Here is a 17,718-nt window from a genome sequence, read left to right on the forward strand (position 1 = left end):
AGGTTGGCAGGAAAACCAGCTCTGATACCACTGTAATGTCCCCACAATTTTTCCCAACTTATCTCCAATTACAATCACAACAAGAATCCGTTAAGGTTAGGAAATCAAGATACAATAATGCTGAAATTGTAACCCTTTCACTTTCCGATCACCGAGAGCCCATTCTAGGAGGGTGAGAGCATACGGTGCCGAGGGGATCGTTAGCTCAAATTACTGCGGGAAATGAAATCTCAAATACAATACTAGGCGGCAAGCCAGCCCCTTCCGCTTATCCAGCAGGTGTAAGAACTACTACAGCAGTATGGCAGTGCAACTAGCCAATTATAAGATTACAAGCTGAAGAACAACAATCACTCGACCGCTTATGCAGCAGGAGGACTAGAAATGGAATAGCAATCAACTCGACCGTTTATTCAACAGGAGGACTGAAAAATGAGAGTACAATCTACTCGACCGCTTATTCAACGGGAGGACAGTGTTACAATAGATAAGAAGGCGGCAAGCCAGCCTCTTCCACTTATGCAATGGGCTAGAGAACAACAATCCAAATATATATAGCTGTTAGTACTACTAATCAGCTTTACAATGCAAACATGGATTACAAAATTACTAGAATCATTGTCCAAGGCGGCAAGGCTAGCCTCTTCCACTTATGTAGTGGGACTAGGAGAGATCAAAGAAATTGCTGTTAGTACTACTACCAACATTACGATATGAATCATAGAAGATAAGAATGAAGAACCAACAGCTGCAAACAGTTACCAAGATCACTGTCTCTCCACACCTAAGAACCCACACACCCTATGACCAACTCCACACAAGAAGACACTCCAAAACGGAAAATCTCTAAATCTGATATATCCCCAAAACGTTGAAAACACACAAACCAGGAAACTAGGAACTCACTAATTTACTCATAACTCTTTCCACACTTGACAGAATCACCTCCAAACAAATGCAAATGATAGATATAATGATGGCGATAAGGATGGAAATAAAAGACATAAACTAACAATGTCCAAACCCATGGCACACAACCCAAAGCACTCCCAGCATAAGGCGTTTACAGCAAAAAACTTCAACTTGCATAATAAAATTCAGTACTCCAAGAAAACCAACGAAAACTTACAAGATTAACTGCCCATGACATAGAAGATGAATGAGCAAATACCCAGAATGATCTGACGCACACACAAGGAGCTACGAACAAAAACACGCTTCAGCCACACCAAACCAGCAACCCGAAAAACACACTACAGCACTCCAAAATCTAGAACACCACAAAAATCTTCATCTTCCATGAGTTCCAATCTGCTCCTCTGGATGAGAAACAGTCTCAGATTCAACTAGGTGCTATCCCTCAAGTACGAAACTAAAGCACTAGGAGATAAGCATCCCTCGAAGTAGAAAGCCTAACAGCATTTCAACAACACTTCGTTATCAAACAAGAATGGATATCCAAATGAGAGCCCAAGGCCTGTATTTATAACTTTTCGCCAGCCAAATTCAAATTCAAATTCCACTCAAATGGCGCCCAAATTCCATTACATTTCATTTCACCCCTTAGGCATTGCATTTCATATTTTCCCCTTAGCATATGGCGTCCAAACATGTCCACCCTTAAGTCAAACAAAGAGGCTGAAATAATAATGATGCATTGTATTTTGGTGTCCAACAAGAGGCTGAAATAATTCGCCCAAAGTAGACTTAGGATAAAATTATTATTTTCTCTTTTTTCCTAAGTCGTCCATCCATAAAATAATCAAATATTAAAACCTTATGCGTAAGGTATTAATATATTAAAAATACCTTCTCCTCAAATACTGAGTATTGCCAAATTGAGCCAGGGACTGAAATGCTGGAAATCACCAAAACTGAACTGAGTTGGAGCTCTGAACTGAACTGCTAAAAATAGTCATCTGAGTGAACACAAGATCCTGCCAAAATAATACTACCAGAAATAGCCACTGAGTTGAGTTGCAGAACCCTTGCCAAAAATAGTACTTACTATAAATAGCATACTGCCAAAAATAGTAAGTGTTTCCAATGTGATTTTTATCACATTCTGAGAAGCTGCCAAACTTACTAAAAATAGTAAGTCCCGAAAAGGTCCTCAGATTGGTTTGCATGTTATAACATTGCAAAGCTCACAAAAAACCCCGAAAAATCCAGAGAACTCAACTGCTTCTGTCTCCACTTACTAAAAATAGTAAGTCAATCAAACTCCATAACTTGCCATGCATGTACCCTCACTGCGAAGCTTTCTGAAAACCCAGAAGGAATCCAAAACCCAAACTGACAAATTCCAACATACAAGCCTTGGAAAATGCAGAAACATCCTCCCAAAGGTAGGAAACCCTAATTTTTGCTTTAGACTAACCCACGGGTCTCCGAAATAGGCTTACGGTCCCCAAAACAAACTAGAGTGGAAAAGGGGGCATTAGATTGTTTCTCAACTACTTAATATTAACGTGCATAATTCTATATTATTAACCATATTAATAATGCTATCCATGTGAACCCTGATTTCTAACAATAGGAGTATGATCAAGATTCTCCCTATAGATGGTGACTCTACATAGATTAAGAATTGGAGACCCATTATTCGTTTGAATGTTTTATACAAGATCTTTGCTAAGGTCTTGGCTATCAGGTAAAAAAGTTTTATCCCACGTTATCTCCCTTTCACACACGTTTTTTTGAAGAGAGAAATATCTAGACAATTTTCTTACCAACTGAGAAGGGATGCGTTGAGCTAAAGCTTCTAGGAAAAATGCTTTCATGGCTCTTCTTGACTTTGAAAAAGCATATGGCACAATTGAATGGCAGATTAAAAATTATTGTTCTATGTGCTCTAGGATTTTGAGAATTATTTTGTAGATTTGTTGAAGTTTTGTTCAAAGATGCCTTTGCACACATATATGTTAACAATGAGCTTTCTTCCCCTTTTTCTTCATAAAGTGTAACGTCCCTGACAAATAATAATGCAATATATTTGGCTATTTAAATTTCTAGCTTAAATATTTAACTAGAACCTTCAAAAACCCTAGATTGAATTAATGTTTATGTAGCAGCTCTAATAACTTAGTTTTATGCTTCAGATTTCATTATTGGGCCATAAAAGAGAAAATCCTAATTTGTTTCTACCCAAATCTAGCAAACACGCAAAAACTTGTTTCATTCTTGCATTTACATGGATAGCCCTAATCACAAATCAAACCCACAAAAGAAGATAAAGTGCAAACTATATTAATATTAAACAGGTCGGAAATGCTTTACAAAATGCTGCTACTTTTTTTGGCTACCCAGTGATCGATACTGAACTATGCTGGAGCAGATGCTCCTTGTAATGCAACTCTGTTTTGATATACTATTATTAATAGAAAAAAAATGCTGCTACTGCAATAATAAAAGACTCAAATGGAACAATTGCAATAATAACAAACCCAAGAGTGCACAACCACAACAACAAACTAAGGATACACGCTTACAAAGAACCCAAGTTGAAAACCATCTATTATATTAAACAAGATTGTAAAATGTTACGATACTCTGCTACAGCAGCTACGGAAAACTGAAACACAAATGCTAATATCCTCAACACTACAAGTGTCATGCAAACTCAAATACCGATATCGGCCACTATTGAAATTCATCGCAAGCTTTGTGTGAAACCACTCCTTTTGTCAAAGGGGTTTCGTCCTCGAATCTAGATGCCTGAATAATTAGTGTTCTCTGCAGTTGCTTGTTGAGGGTGTCTGTTGGTTGTTCATGATGATCTCTCGATCCTTTCTCTACAATCTTAAACACCTAGGAAGAGCCTTGAAAACTGCACAATGGTCTCTATCATAGGCCTAGTACTTAGAGATGGCTTCATGTACTTGTGAGCTCTATTCCCCTTTGCATCGAGCCCAAAATGGTGCCCTCTTGGCAGAAATGGGCTTGGAAGTTGTGGAGGGGGGTTCCCTGCAACCTACAACTCTCCTCAAACAAGTATGGCAAGTAACCCCTTTGGAATTGAAACATGATCAAATTCATCTTCTTTGTGTACATCGCTAGAGGTACATGTGGATGCACACCCTCCTTATTATATAATGTTTATGTGCCATGGGAAATTCTTCTAAATGACATGTCATCACTCTAAGCATCGATGGCACTCTAGACATACAAGGAGGTAGGTGAAAGTAAACAGTGAAAAGAGGTAGGATAGTCGAAGTTCAAGTGTCGGGGTATGAAAGCGGGCCAATTTGGAGAGGGGAAGTTCGCCTTCCTGAAAGTCCCGATGGAAAAGGGAATGAAGGTGGGGAATAGACAAAGGGCATGACTAGATGGGGAAGTCTAATACCCCGATGGAGTTGGGAGAGGAAGCAGACTTGGGAGGAAAGTTGTATTGAGAAGGGAAACTCCACAACACCAACGGATTACACAAACTTAGCAAACCAGCCATGCCTTCATACTTGGGAATTTTGGGGATCTTCAGCAAACACGTGGAGAATGAAGGGGAAGAACTCATACACAATTTTTATCAAGGAAGACACTTGAGTTTGGAAATGGGCATTTTGGACTACAACATAGGTTATAGAAAAGGGGACATGACACAAAGATCCATTAGACAAGGTTGACCTTTGGCCCTATCCTCTTTGTTTTGATTCAAATGAGATGGTTTTGAAAGGATCGTAAACGCTATAAATAACAGTTGCAACACTACTACAAACCTACAATAAGGCCGCTGCATGAACCAACCCCAAAGGGATTGCAAAACCTGACCCTAGAATAACAAACACAAGAACCAAAACAACAACCAACAAAAAAGAAGAAAAAAGCCCACCAAAACCCACAAAAACAAGAAAGGACTTGTATTACAAGGCTTTAGCCATCTCCAATTCCTCATGCATAAACTAGACTTCCTTAATGTTTATCTTGTCCTTCCCCTTTTTAGCTTTACTTGTATTATCCCTAGTTTGGTATTTGGACACTTTTAGCTTTCATGAACCTCCCACTTAGCATTCCCTTTTGCACTCTACAGGTTCTCCAAAAATTTCAGATTTCCAATATTGGAATCGATAGAGGCTTTACTTGAATCCACCACCTTTTTCAATCTATCCTTACATTTCTTTATGTCCTCTCCTAGCTTCAAAATCTTATGATTTTGTTTCTCATTTTCCACTTTCAGGAGGTTTATTTCTTGCATAACTTCCCAATGTTTCAGGGTCAATTTATCTTTTTCAAGTAGAAGCACCTTTACCTCATATTTCTAGCTCAAAATGGGCATTCACACATCACGCCTATGGATTTCTATAGAAAACCATTTAGAAACAAAATGGAGATTTTTTGCTTCCTCACCAATTATGCCAACTATTCCACAATCTTGTTAATAAATTTAATAACACCTTCCAATGACTCTTCTTCACACAAATGGACTTGATTCTCCTCTAGGGCATGGAGGCAAGGGCTAGGGATGAAGATAGTTTTGGTCAGCACTCTCCTCCTGCTGCAAATCATACTCCTGTTGCAACTCAAAAGCCCTTAACTGTTCTTGTATATTGAACATCATACCTTTGAAGCTAGGATTCTCCAAGTCATCAGTGTCCTGCAGCCAAATGGGGGGATTAAGCATGCTCATTGGCAATAAAATAAGCCTCCTAGGGTTGCTAGTAATCAAATGCAGGTTGCCAAGAAGACTGGGCAAGGTGGTTGAGAGGCAAGCACTAGGAAAGTGCTGATAACCTGCTGTAGCAGAGCTATATGATGTGAAACCAGCAGCACTTCCAACTTGATATTGATGATAGGGAGGTGGAAACTTGCATTTTCATGGAATGTAGGGGGAAACATGCATTGTCCATGGTATCTTGAAATGCTGAAGCATAAAGGAAGCTAGGAAAAATTTTAATAATATTTAAACAGGGAAAAAAGATCTACTCAAAACACAGAACTGGGTACATTCCAGCAAAGTCACCCAAATTTGAATTAACAAAGTCACCAGGTGCTTGTTGAAACTGTCCTGAAAGGCTAAAATCTCACTCCCAATTGTCGATATGAACTACACCCTTTTGTTGGATTCCAAAACCAACATGTTAGTAAAACATGGGAATGGCTTCAAGGTGTGGAACCTTGCTAAGAAGCCAATCCTCCAAATTAAGGGCTGGTTCCTTGTCTAATCCCCAAGGAAAAGGAGAGAAGAAATGCATGAAAGGGAAAGGGTGGCGATGCACCTAGACTATATGATGTCTTCCTCCTCACTAGCAGCACCAAATATCAATGAAACTACCTAAGGAACTCACGCAATTCTCTATTTCAAGATTTCTAGAGGCAAATATGAGGGTAAGGAATTGGACAAGTGCTGAATGGGAAGAACTATCCACAAATGTCCCCTACAAAGAGAGTTCACACAACATGCATGCATAGAAATATAACATAATTTAATGTCCCTTGTAGAGCCAATTTAAGTTTTGCCTTATTTCTTGAAGATTAAGTGTCTAATATTGCAATGAATAAATTATCCCTAAAGAATTGTACAAATGGACTATATATATAATGGCTTAGTAAGAGAATGTGGAATTCAATCAATAATGTTGCGAAATATTATCATAATGAAAAGGATCAAGTTTATTATTGATTCTGAAATCCAAATAAGAAGACTGATATGTTCACCAGTCTGAGAATGAAAGGCTGTATGATATATCTACCAACCAATCCTCTCTTAATGCGAATACTATGGAGTGGATCAGAAATGTATATTGGTGTATAAAAAAGCAGATTTGTTATATATGCAATCACTGTTTCAGAGTGATATCTTTACAATCATGCGAGTATACATATACAAGAGACAATTGTCTCAATCTGATCGCCTTCCCTGAACCTTGGCCTTATGCTAATGTGATATCTACTTGACGCCTTGCCCGAATATTGCCTTATGCTTGTGCACCTTAGCCTTGCAAATGGGGTGGTGAAATACCACCTCTTTCTCGACTACTAAAGGCTCCTTCTGAGCGCTCCCAAAATCTGGAATGAATGTAAATAAAAAACAAAAAACTACTTGCTTTATGATGAACCCATGATCCTCCTTTAATATGCAATGAAGGGGCATCATGTGAGAAGTTGTGTCTCAACATCCATAACCCATGCAAACAACTGAATTAGTTATGTGCCAAATAATGCCTCCTCCTTGTTGCTAACAATGTCATTAGTTGATTAGTTTCAGATAGTAGTAGTTCCTTCCTTGGGCAGCGATAGTGTATGAGACGTCCCTATGCCTTTGATCGATCTGTTTATTTTCTTCTTCGACAGAAATGTGTGCATTACTAACTAATTAATGTGAGGGACTTCCTCTTGTATTTTGCTTTAGATAATTATTTCATAGTCATAATATTCGATTGCCATCCCTTGGGTCAATAAAATTATTATTCCCTTGGATGGTTTGATGGTGTATTATTCATGCACTAGTGAAGATATAATAATGTTTAAATCGCTCTTTGGATGTACACAGTATGCTTTCTAAATCAAATTAATAATCTTCTTATTATTTGAACCGCCATTTAGCATCTGATCCTTATCTTTCCGTCCCTCCAACAATGATCATGAAGTATGAACCTGTTTCTTGTCTCCGAGCCCTTAGTGACTGTTTAGTCAAACAGGAGAATATTACACATAAATCATGCAACCATGAAGGCGAAAGCTTTGCACAATAGGGAAGATGCGAAGAGGTAAAAAACATGCTACCTTTCATTAATATAGAGGCCCAGGGCCTGTTACAATTACAGAGCTGCAAAACGCATGTGTCTGGAAGGGAAAAGAAAGGAAGGACCCTTACAATAAACAACAAACTACCTTTTATTCACAAAGAGGAAGCCTAGAAAAGGGAAACGTGGTAGGCCAAGTGAAACCCTAGCTGCCAGCTTGCCTAGAGAAGAAAAGACGTGATCAAATGAGCATTGAATATTACCAAAGAGGTGCCCGTAAAAACTGGCACAAAATCTTGATCTGGAGATAACTTGCTGATAACAAGAGACTACAAAAATAAATGAGGCATGGCATATCATATCCCCCAAAATTTGCATCAAAAACACAACCAAATCATCCTTGTAGCCACCAAAGATCTGACTCGAGTAGCTAGGAAGATGTCGGTGAGCAATAATGGTGTTGTAGGAGAGTTGGCAAGAACCTATTTCACGCCCTAAAAACTCTCTTGCGCTTAAAATTTTCCTTTTCGTGCTTTTGGGTATTAAATTGCCACTATCAGCAATTTTGGGCCACTTAGGAACTCTATCAGCAGTCTCAGGAACCTTTAGAACAGCCAACGACATTTTTTGCTTCTTTGTTGAGTTCACTTTACTTTCATTCATTTTCCTTTGACGCAAAGTCCCTCTACTTTACCCAATTGATTAGGGGTCGAGAGCTCGACTAAAAATGAGAACCCCATCAAGGATTCCAACAATTCTAGGAACAACCGACATCCCCGATGTCAATGCCTTAGTCCTTTTCTTGAGACTTCCTTCCTTGAGGGTCAAGCATTGGGTCTAACCTATATCTTATAATACCTTATTGACTTTTAGCTTAAGCAATTCTCCTAGGACCCTGCCGATCAACGTTGAGGGTTCGAAGAAACTCAAAAACCCATCAATGTTCTAGTGGTTCCAAGAACAACGACATCCCCATCGTCAATGCCTTAGTCCTTTTCTTGAGTCTTTATTCCTCAAGGGTCAAGCATTGGACCCGACCTATATCTTATAATACCTTCTTAACTTTTCACTTAAGCAATTCTCCTAGGAGCCCGTCAATTGAGGATTGAGGGTTCCAGAGGAACTCAAAACCCCACCAGGAGTTCTAGCAGATCCAAGAACCACTAGAACCTTGAACATCTACTTAGTTAAAAGATTTATTTTCATCATTAAATCTTTAACTCCTTCACTTCCCCCAACTCCTTTCACGCTGCCACCTTGGTGCCTTTATCCCTTTGTCTTGTCCTTCTCCATCGACACCATCTTGCCTTGGAGTTGGGGTTGGATCCCAACGTGGAACTAGGAACATCGTTGACGATTACAATAGTGCTTGGAACCACTAGAACCTCTAACACTCTGTACTCAGCCAATTTCTTACCTTGACCAATCCTTACTTTGCTCCTTGTCAATGATCGCGCCTAGGTGAGGAACCAAGAACCATCGGCAATTCTGACTAATCCTGGAACTACCATCATTGTCAGCATTAGTTCCAAGAACCACAAAAAGCTTTGATTAGCCATAACTTAACCAAATTTGCCCCAAACTTCATCAAAATTGCAATTTTGAGCACCCATTTGGCTCTTCTATCAAATGGAAGACTCATAACATTCAAACATTTAGCCAAATTTTGGATATTTTGCATTTGGGTGATTTCGCTAGGGAATAGCAAAGGGAAAATACAACACAGAAGTGAAACTGATCTAGATACCCACAAAGATTTCTTAGATTCATTATCAACAATTGGAAAACAAGGGTGCCACAAATTGTCAATAATAACCAAATGTAGTGACAATCCCCAATAGGCATCACCGAATGGTCATTGTCAGAATCTAATTTGCAATCCGGCTCACAAATTTACAGTTTAACCAATGTTACTATATTCATCCCACACAAAAATAAATATTAAAAGTTACTCTAAAGCTGGGTTTGCCAATAACAATGCACAAACTAGGAGCAATCTAGGCCAACTTTGATACTGCTATATGTCTGACCTGGGTTTTAGCCCAGGCCTGCGCATCAGGCCTGAGTACACCTGACATGTATCAAATCTGAATGTGCAATCCCAGGACAGACACAGGACAAATCCACCAGGTTTTAATAAAAGCAAAAAAAATGTAAAAAACCATAACTAGCTGTAATTATCATGATGATTATTGATTTGTACTGATTTTCCATGTGCAATTACACTAATATAAAGTGATCTCAAAAGAAACTTAAAAAAATGCAATTGAGTTTTTGAAGGATTTGGAACTTGATTAAAAGCAGCAAAATTATGAATGGCATGCAACATGAAGATCCTTTTGGCATCAAAGGTCTTAATTTGATGTCTTTCAACCCCATTGGGGGGCTGCACCCTCGCTCTAGTTTTAGAAAGCAAAAAAAATAAAAATTTGCACTTCTCTAGATGGAAAAGTGCCATTTTTTTATCCTTTATTTGTATTGAAATAACAAAAACAATATTTTCCTCCCTACTTTATTAAGTTTTCAGTGTTTCTTAGCTTCCCATTTTTTCCCAAGAAATTGAATTCCATTTATACTTTTGGTTTGTCAAGTCAATCTTGATTTCAAGTAATTCAACTATGATAAAACCAATTTGATTTAACATTTGTGATTTGACAATATATATTGAATTATCAATTATCAGCTGTGTTCTCAAAGTGCAATTTATGGTTATTTTATTTTTTTGTTGATAGCTGGCATAGCTGATTATCAACAAAAGATGCTAGCTATAGCTGGTTATCAATTATCAGCTGTGTTCAAAACGGTTTGACAATAAATATGAAAAACGAGCTACAGAAAAATAAGACCATAACATACCAGTGAGCACAGTGTTGAGCAAAAGAACACCCTGTCGACAAAGACAACAAAATTTGTCATGCCTGCATTCTACATATTCTAGCTATTGATGTTAACTCTCAATAAAGATAATACCAACAGAAACAACATGCAAATGAGAGAAAATATAATCTTTGAACAAGAGCTCCTAAATGCAAAAGTTTAGAAAAACAAACACCAACAATAATACTTTCATTAAAATACAATAACAATGCCAGGCTTAGAAAGAGCAAGCAGCAAGATATTCAGTAAAATTAAAGATGTACATTATAAACTATTCTTTCGCACAAGTTCATACATGTAACATAGAATTCTCTGAAGTGTTCACCGGTAATTCTTAGGTTGCAACTGAAATATGAGATAAACTAGAACAATCACTTCAAAATTCAAAACACTCCCACTAAAGAGATAAACCCATATATATAGTCACAATAAAGAATTAAAAGGGCATTATAAAATGTGCACATACTTGCACGGCCCATCTCTCCAAGTTTCCATGAGAGGGAAGAGAACAGCCAATATCCTGTTGGATCTCTTTAAATATATTTACTAAGCTTGAAGGCATTTTGATACCATTTGGAACAGAGAAGCAAAGCCCCATTGCTTGGCCTGGGCCATGGTAAGGATCCTAAAACAACCACAGGAAACAAAGTAGCACACACTGTTAAAATAACAATGAACAGAAGGGAAATAAAACCATATCAATCTGAAACTATTTCATGGTTGAGATATTTATTGTGTGGAACCAGTAACAAGTCTTATTCAATTTGGTTCTGAAAGTGACGAAGGAATTGTTTTCTCTAATCCTTAAAGAAATTGATTCATCAACTGTCTACTAAACCTATTTTGTCAAAAGCAAGCACACAGCTAATCTGTTAAAACTTCATAGCATTTTGGAAATTTTGGTCTAAGCATAAAAACATATATAACAAGAGGGATCAAAATATAACTTACTTGACCAATAATGACAACCTTCACTTTGTCAAATGGGCATGAGTTCAAGGCATTGAACGCAAGAGCAGGAGGTGGATAAATAGGAATGCTTCCTCTAGATTCCTGTGTCACAAATTCTGAAAGCTTTTGCATGTAGGGCTTTTGAAATTCACTTGGAAGAGCATCCAACCAAGACTCTTCAACAATGAGGTCCTCTAGCTTTGGAAAAGGCAATCCTTTTGCTGAAACCAAAAACAATAAAATACAACCAACGTAACCTTAAGCTAATCCATTCAACAGTCTTAACAGGTAGCCCATCCCACATATGTTTGATGCATATAGAATGAAATTGCTTTTTATAAAAAAAGGCCAGCAGGCATTGCTCTATTTGTAAGACAGATCAATTGGTGCGATGAAACTCAAACCACACTGGCCATGCTCTCCATGTTAATGCAGTTATACATATTACCTATTTACTGTGAAAAAAATTGCTAAACATGGCATAATGTATTGAGCAGTGACTTTAAAATCGCAACTATAAGCCCTAGGTGAGTGGACACTTCCAAATTTGTCGTTAATGAAATAGAGTTTTGAACATAGCTGCAACCTTTATCTCCTTGATATAGATTAGAAAGCATAGATAGAGAGAGGAGCTTGTGTGGTTGTAAGACCAATCCAAAGGCCCTAAAATAAATGTAGGATGCATTTATGTAGTTTAATTTGGATTTTTAAGTGATGCAAAGGTAGTTACTGGTTCAGGTTTAGGCCAGGTACTCCAGTGGCAAAAAAAAGTTTGGGGTTAGGTTTAATTTGGGTTCATTCCATACAACAAAAAAATTGCAGCCTAAAACAGGAATCAAATTCAGAATACTGCTTAGCATCATAAACCAAACCGCCATAAAAATTAAAAATACTAACTACCAAGTCAATGTCATTTTGTCAAACTCAAACATTGTGATAAATATTCATCATTCAAAATTAAATTAATAAAATCATCAACCAATGTCATGGATTTTCAAAAAGATCATCATTGACATTAAATGATATAGGTAGATTAGAAAAACCACAAGGAATGCCAATGGCACTCACACTACAGTATGCGGCTGGCTATTTGACTCCTCTAAAAATGAAGAATGTTAGGAAGTGGAAGCATACAAGTCAATATGCTCTAACCCTACATCCCACAACACTATTACCGCTTCCTTGCTATATAAGAAACTCATCCCCTTGTTTCCTGCCAGCCTCGTCCTAGAAAATTGAAGTAACATAGCAAAACTGAGAAAAAACATTAAACAATTGAAGGATCCTTTTTGGGGGGAGGTGGAGTGGAGTCATCCTAGTTCTGTTCAGGTCTTGCTAGACAAACCCAAATTTGCGTAGGTTCAACTTGCCACAAACCCAACTAAATGCAAGTTCATTTACCAGGACCGTAGATGACCCCACAAAGGACCCATCCCAAGACCCAAACCAGGTTTGAACTGGATCCAAATCAAAGGCTTCTAACAAACCAACAGCGAAGCAGAGATTAACCTACCATTTATAAACTGTGTAAGATGAAAAGCATTGTGATTAATTATTGTTAGTTGCAGATACTTTTAAGATTAATTGTTGTTAGTTGATTAGTTACTTGATTAGTTAATTCAGTTGTGAATCCTATTGCATATATGTGTAGTTTGATCAATGAATTTCATCACGAGAATTTATAATTTAATAACAAGGCCAAACACCCTATAAGACCAAAGGATAACTAGCCAAGAAAGCAGGCATGTAAAGGCTCTTTATTTCCCTCACAGCAGATGCTGACAAATTCTAGCTCCCGTCTTAGCATCATAACCTAAGAGTTTTCCAGACGAATTCATTAAATTTTCACCAAAAAATGAAAAATCCATCTGAAGTACAAAACAAAGATGTAAACCCCTTACCCTTGGCATCTGCAACTCTCTCTTCACATATCTTGCGCATGCGCTTGGCTCTCGCTTGTGATTTGTTCATTTCCATTCGCATAATTTGTTGAGAGTTCAATTGCAGTTGAACACCAGCAGCAGCTTCTTTTGACTCTTGGCTCTCCTTATCTTCACAGATGAAAGAGGAAGAATTTTGGTCACCCGCCTTGTCATGGTGTGATGCTTCGAGCGTTTGGTCTTTGATGGAGCTATGTGAAGTGAGGGAAATTGCAATGGCGTTGGCGCCAGAGCCGGAATTTGCAGCTCTGAGTCGCTTGGGCGCTTGGAAAAGTTCATTGAGAGGCGCCATCCTCCAAACCCAAAAAAAGGTGCCGCTAATTAAATTACAGAAGTTGAAAGTTATATAGACGATGTTGTGGATTGAATATTCAGGATTTACCTTGTTGAATTGAGTAAGTAGTTGACATGAACAAGTGATATCCCCATGTCGCTCCTCACTTCCTTTTCTGGTGAGCTTCAAATCTCGCGCCTTTTTCTCAGACCTAAATGCAAAAATGCTATCGAATCTTTTTATGTGTTTTTTACAAAGGAGTTGTAATGCAAACAAGTTCCTTCTAAATGTTGGGAAGGCAGTTTTATTGCCAATGCAAATTGTTGTTGTAAATCAAAATTATGCATATGCAATAGTAATGCATAATCTTAATCTTAAATTTTAAGGATTATAATTTGTAGGGATCAAATTTTGATCATTATTTCTAGGTTTTTTGTTTTGGCATGGTATTAAGCATAATAAATTAGTATATTTATATTTTGATAAATTTATCTAAAATACATTGAGAAATATCATTCTCAAAAAAACTTGATGCTTATTATAATCAAACTTAAATTTTTAAATACTTAAGAAAAACTATTAAGGCGTGTTTACAAAACCATTTCTATATATAATTAACATAAATACATGTTTATTTTATCAAAATCAAGTAGCCTTAAAAGTTGTACACTACCCAACAAAATCTCCATTTATAGCATAAACACATTCAATACATTTTGACCTTTCATTTGAACTATTTTCACTCATCAAAATTGTAGGTTATAATTAGGATTGAAACAGTAAATTGCTATTGAGTTGACAGCGTTTGTGTGGGTGCTTATAATGGAGTCAAAGCATGTGATTATCTCGCTATAATAGAGTAGAGTTTGAGTACTCCATAGTGAATTTCTCCTACAAGTTAGGCAACATTGTAGCATAAACTTTTGAAAGTAAAATGAGAGTCATAGTTCAAATTAAGGAGTAGTGAATAAAATACTTCAAATACTAAACAATAAAAGTTCATCAAAGATAAATCAAACAATATGAGCTCAACTAATACAAATAAACGGGCTCTCAAAATAGAGCCCTAAGATTTAATCGAAGGAGATTGTTTACTATATTCAATATGAACTGTTAAAGAATAAATCCAACATTAAATTCTAGACAACATGATAAACTACAAAAATTGGGTAAATACCGAAACCAACACATTCTCATGGATGAGTCAAAAACATAAACCTCAAGTGACGTGGTAATGTGTTGGAATTGAGAAATTAACATATTGAAATATAATGTTGTATTGAAATTAGTAAATGACAAATCCACATAATAATGTATAAATTTTCATTAAAGGCCACATGCACCATATGCTAAGTGTAGATGCACAAATTAGGTGCAACACTTTGGGAGTAGGTATTGAAATTGAATTTATACAATATAAAAAATTGGGTACTACACACCAAGAATAAGTATTGAAGTTGAACCTCCCATTGGCCCCACATGCAAGCTCACAATCTTTCATGGGCTTATTACAATGCTAACAATAAAATGGAAGTCTTTTGAATCAACCTTCCCCTATCTACTACTTCCTAACTACCTACCCTCACTACTGCCAATGCTCTCTTATACCTCATAACATGTTTAAATACTAATCCCCAACACTAGAAGTGATCCACATCGGCCTCCCAAGTCCCAAAGTTGGTGTAACATGGGTATGAGTCCCAATTGCTTAAGCGAGATCTAAATGCTAGTGTGAATAGGTCTTGACCTAACTAGATGTCACTCGGCCCCATATGAATCACACAACACACTCTATTAACTTTGTGAAGCTCGAGAGAGGTTTGTATGCTTCTGTAATTTGGTCCAATTTGGGTTCTTCTAGGATGCCTCTACGTCACCTTAGGGCACCATGCCATGATACCACCACTCATAAGACGTTCTCTCAAGGGTAAGATGGTAAAATTAATGGCTTCTTATTCAAACATGGGGTTTAAGGATAAATATGAATCCAAATTTTGCAACCACACCCTAGCTAATATTCACCCAATCCATCATATGTGGATATATTGATATTTACCAAATGTTGTTGAATGTTCTTGTGAGGATAGTCCTCATACGCTTTCCTTCTACGCCCAATTATTATCTTCATCTCATAATACTTGTGAGATTTTTCCAAGATCAAGAGCTCAATGAAAAGTACAAGAGAGGCAAAATAGATGATAGAAATAAACTGTATTCTATCAAGATGAAAATACTGATCAACTAGATCATCAAGTGTTACATACAATGAATATAAGCCTGCTTATATAGGCAAGGCTATATGGATATGTGAGAACACAAACATGACATGTGGCTCAATAAGAAACAAGTGTAGGTAGGAAATAGGTGTGGGTAGGTAGGAGAAACAATATAATATTCCACGTGAGGTGGATCACCCACTGAATGTGGAATGTAACAACAAGATAAGTCCACAAAAGGTGGAAATTCTCCTACACACACTATCCCAATGTGGCACAAACACCCAAATGTCTCATACCCAAACTACTATGAAATGCATGTACCTAAGTAAACTTAAGTAAAGTGTAATAATATCCAAGATAAATAATTATTTACACCAACACCCCCCCTCAAGTGCAACTTAGGGGAATGCACTTAAGTCTACAATGCAACTAAACAATGCAAGATGAGTCCCGACTACAAGGCCATGTTAGGTACCCATGTACAAATGCAAATGAATGCAAACCAATGCAATGAAATCTCTCACAAAGCGGGGAAAGAGAGAAAAACCCAATGGGAAAAAACCCTCCCCCAAAAGAGAGATGAAAACTAGATACAAAGAACTCTCATAGAAGTATGTGAAGGACAAAACCCCATGTGAGGAAAAAGTCCCCCCCCCCCCCCCATACGAGAGAAGAAGAAGAGAGAGTAAGAAGCCCCCCCTCAATGTGGAATCTGCACCAATGATAGAAGTTCGATGAATGAAGAAACTGCTCCACGAATGTCGAACCACGTTCCTCCCCTTAGGAAGAAACAAAACCAAAGGTGTATCCATGAAGTCTCCCCAATCATGAAAGGAAGATGTAGGAAAAATATTCATGATGAAAGGAATATTCTCTACTTATATGATGCTCACGTCATCATTTGAAAGAGTATTTTTAGCCCCTCTCCATTTGTATTTTTCAGTTTGATAGGCAAACTTCAAATAGTGATATCTTGGGCATATGACATCATTTTTCAGTGCAGTTTTTTTTTAAATGGGCAAGAATTTCATGCTCTTCGCAGTGGTGGAAGAATTTTCTAATTTTGATTGACGAATGTTTCAGAAATTGCAGATCTTGACCAGCTAGGACTTGAACCTAGGACCTTCCATACGTTGTTGGAGTGCTCTACCACTGAGCTATTGGCCCCTCTTGGACCAGTCCATCGTCGGTTCGGATGTGGCTTATTTCCAACACCAACACCCCCCCTTAAGCCATACCTCTCGTGTGCTTGGGGCTCCTAGCCTGGACCTGGCTCTGATACCATGTGAGATTTTTCCAAGATCAAGAGCTCAATGAAAAGTATAAGAGAGACAAAATAGATGATAGAAATAAATTGTATTCTATCAAGATAAAAATACCGATCAACTGGATCATCAAGCGTTACATACAATGAATATAAGCCTTCTTATATAGGCAAGGCTATATGGATATGTGAGCACACAAACATGACATGTGGCTCAATAAGAAACAAGGGTAGGTAGGAAATAGGTGTGGGTAGGTAGGAGAAACAATATAATATTCCACATGAGGTGGATCACCCACTGAATGTGGAATGTAACAACAAGATAAGTCCACAAAAGGTGGAAATTATCCTACACACATTATCCCGATGTGGCACAAACACCCAAGTGTCTCATACCCAAACTACTATGAAATGTATTTCCTAAGTAAACTTAAGTAAGGTGTAATAATATCCAAGATGAATAATTATTTACACCAACAATACTCAACAAAATATATGTCATGACAAACAGTAG

At 37.5% G+C, this 17,718-nt stretch overlaps 1 protein-coding gene across 1 annotated transcript in view; it reads right to left on the reverse strand.

The window, feature by feature from the left end:
* Nucleotides 1-13,993, reverse strand: part of LOC131067384 (uncharacterized) — a 35,034-nt gene extending 21,041 nt beyond the window's left edge. Inside the window, exons 1-5 of the mRNA XM_058002362.2 lie at nucleotides 13,830-13,993; nucleotides 13,409-13,740; nucleotides 11,508-11,728; nucleotides 11,023-11,181; nucleotides 10,536-10,566 (exon numbers count right to left, since the gene is read on the reverse strand). Of these exons, the coding sequence (XP_057858345.1) occupies nucleotides 10,536-10,566; nucleotides 11,023-11,181; nucleotides 11,508-11,728; nucleotides 13,409-13,740; nucleotides 13,830-13,876 (790 nt within the window). The 5' untranslated portion in view covers nucleotides 13,877-13,993. The remainder of the gene's footprint in view (nucleotides 1-10,535; nucleotides 10,567-11,022; nucleotides 11,182-11,507; nucleotides 11,729-13,408; nucleotides 13,741-13,829) is intronic.
* Nucleotides 13,994-17,718: the final 3,725 nt, after the last annotated feature.

The sequence above is a fragment of the Cryptomeria japonica genome, chromosome 6, assembly GCF_030272615.1.
Source record: "Cryptomeria japonica chromosome 6, Sugi_1.0, whole genome shotgun sequence".
Classification (NCBI taxonomy): domain Eukaryota; kingdom Viridiplantae; phylum Streptophyta; class Pinopsida; order Cupressales; family Cupressaceae; genus Cryptomeria; species Cryptomeria japonica.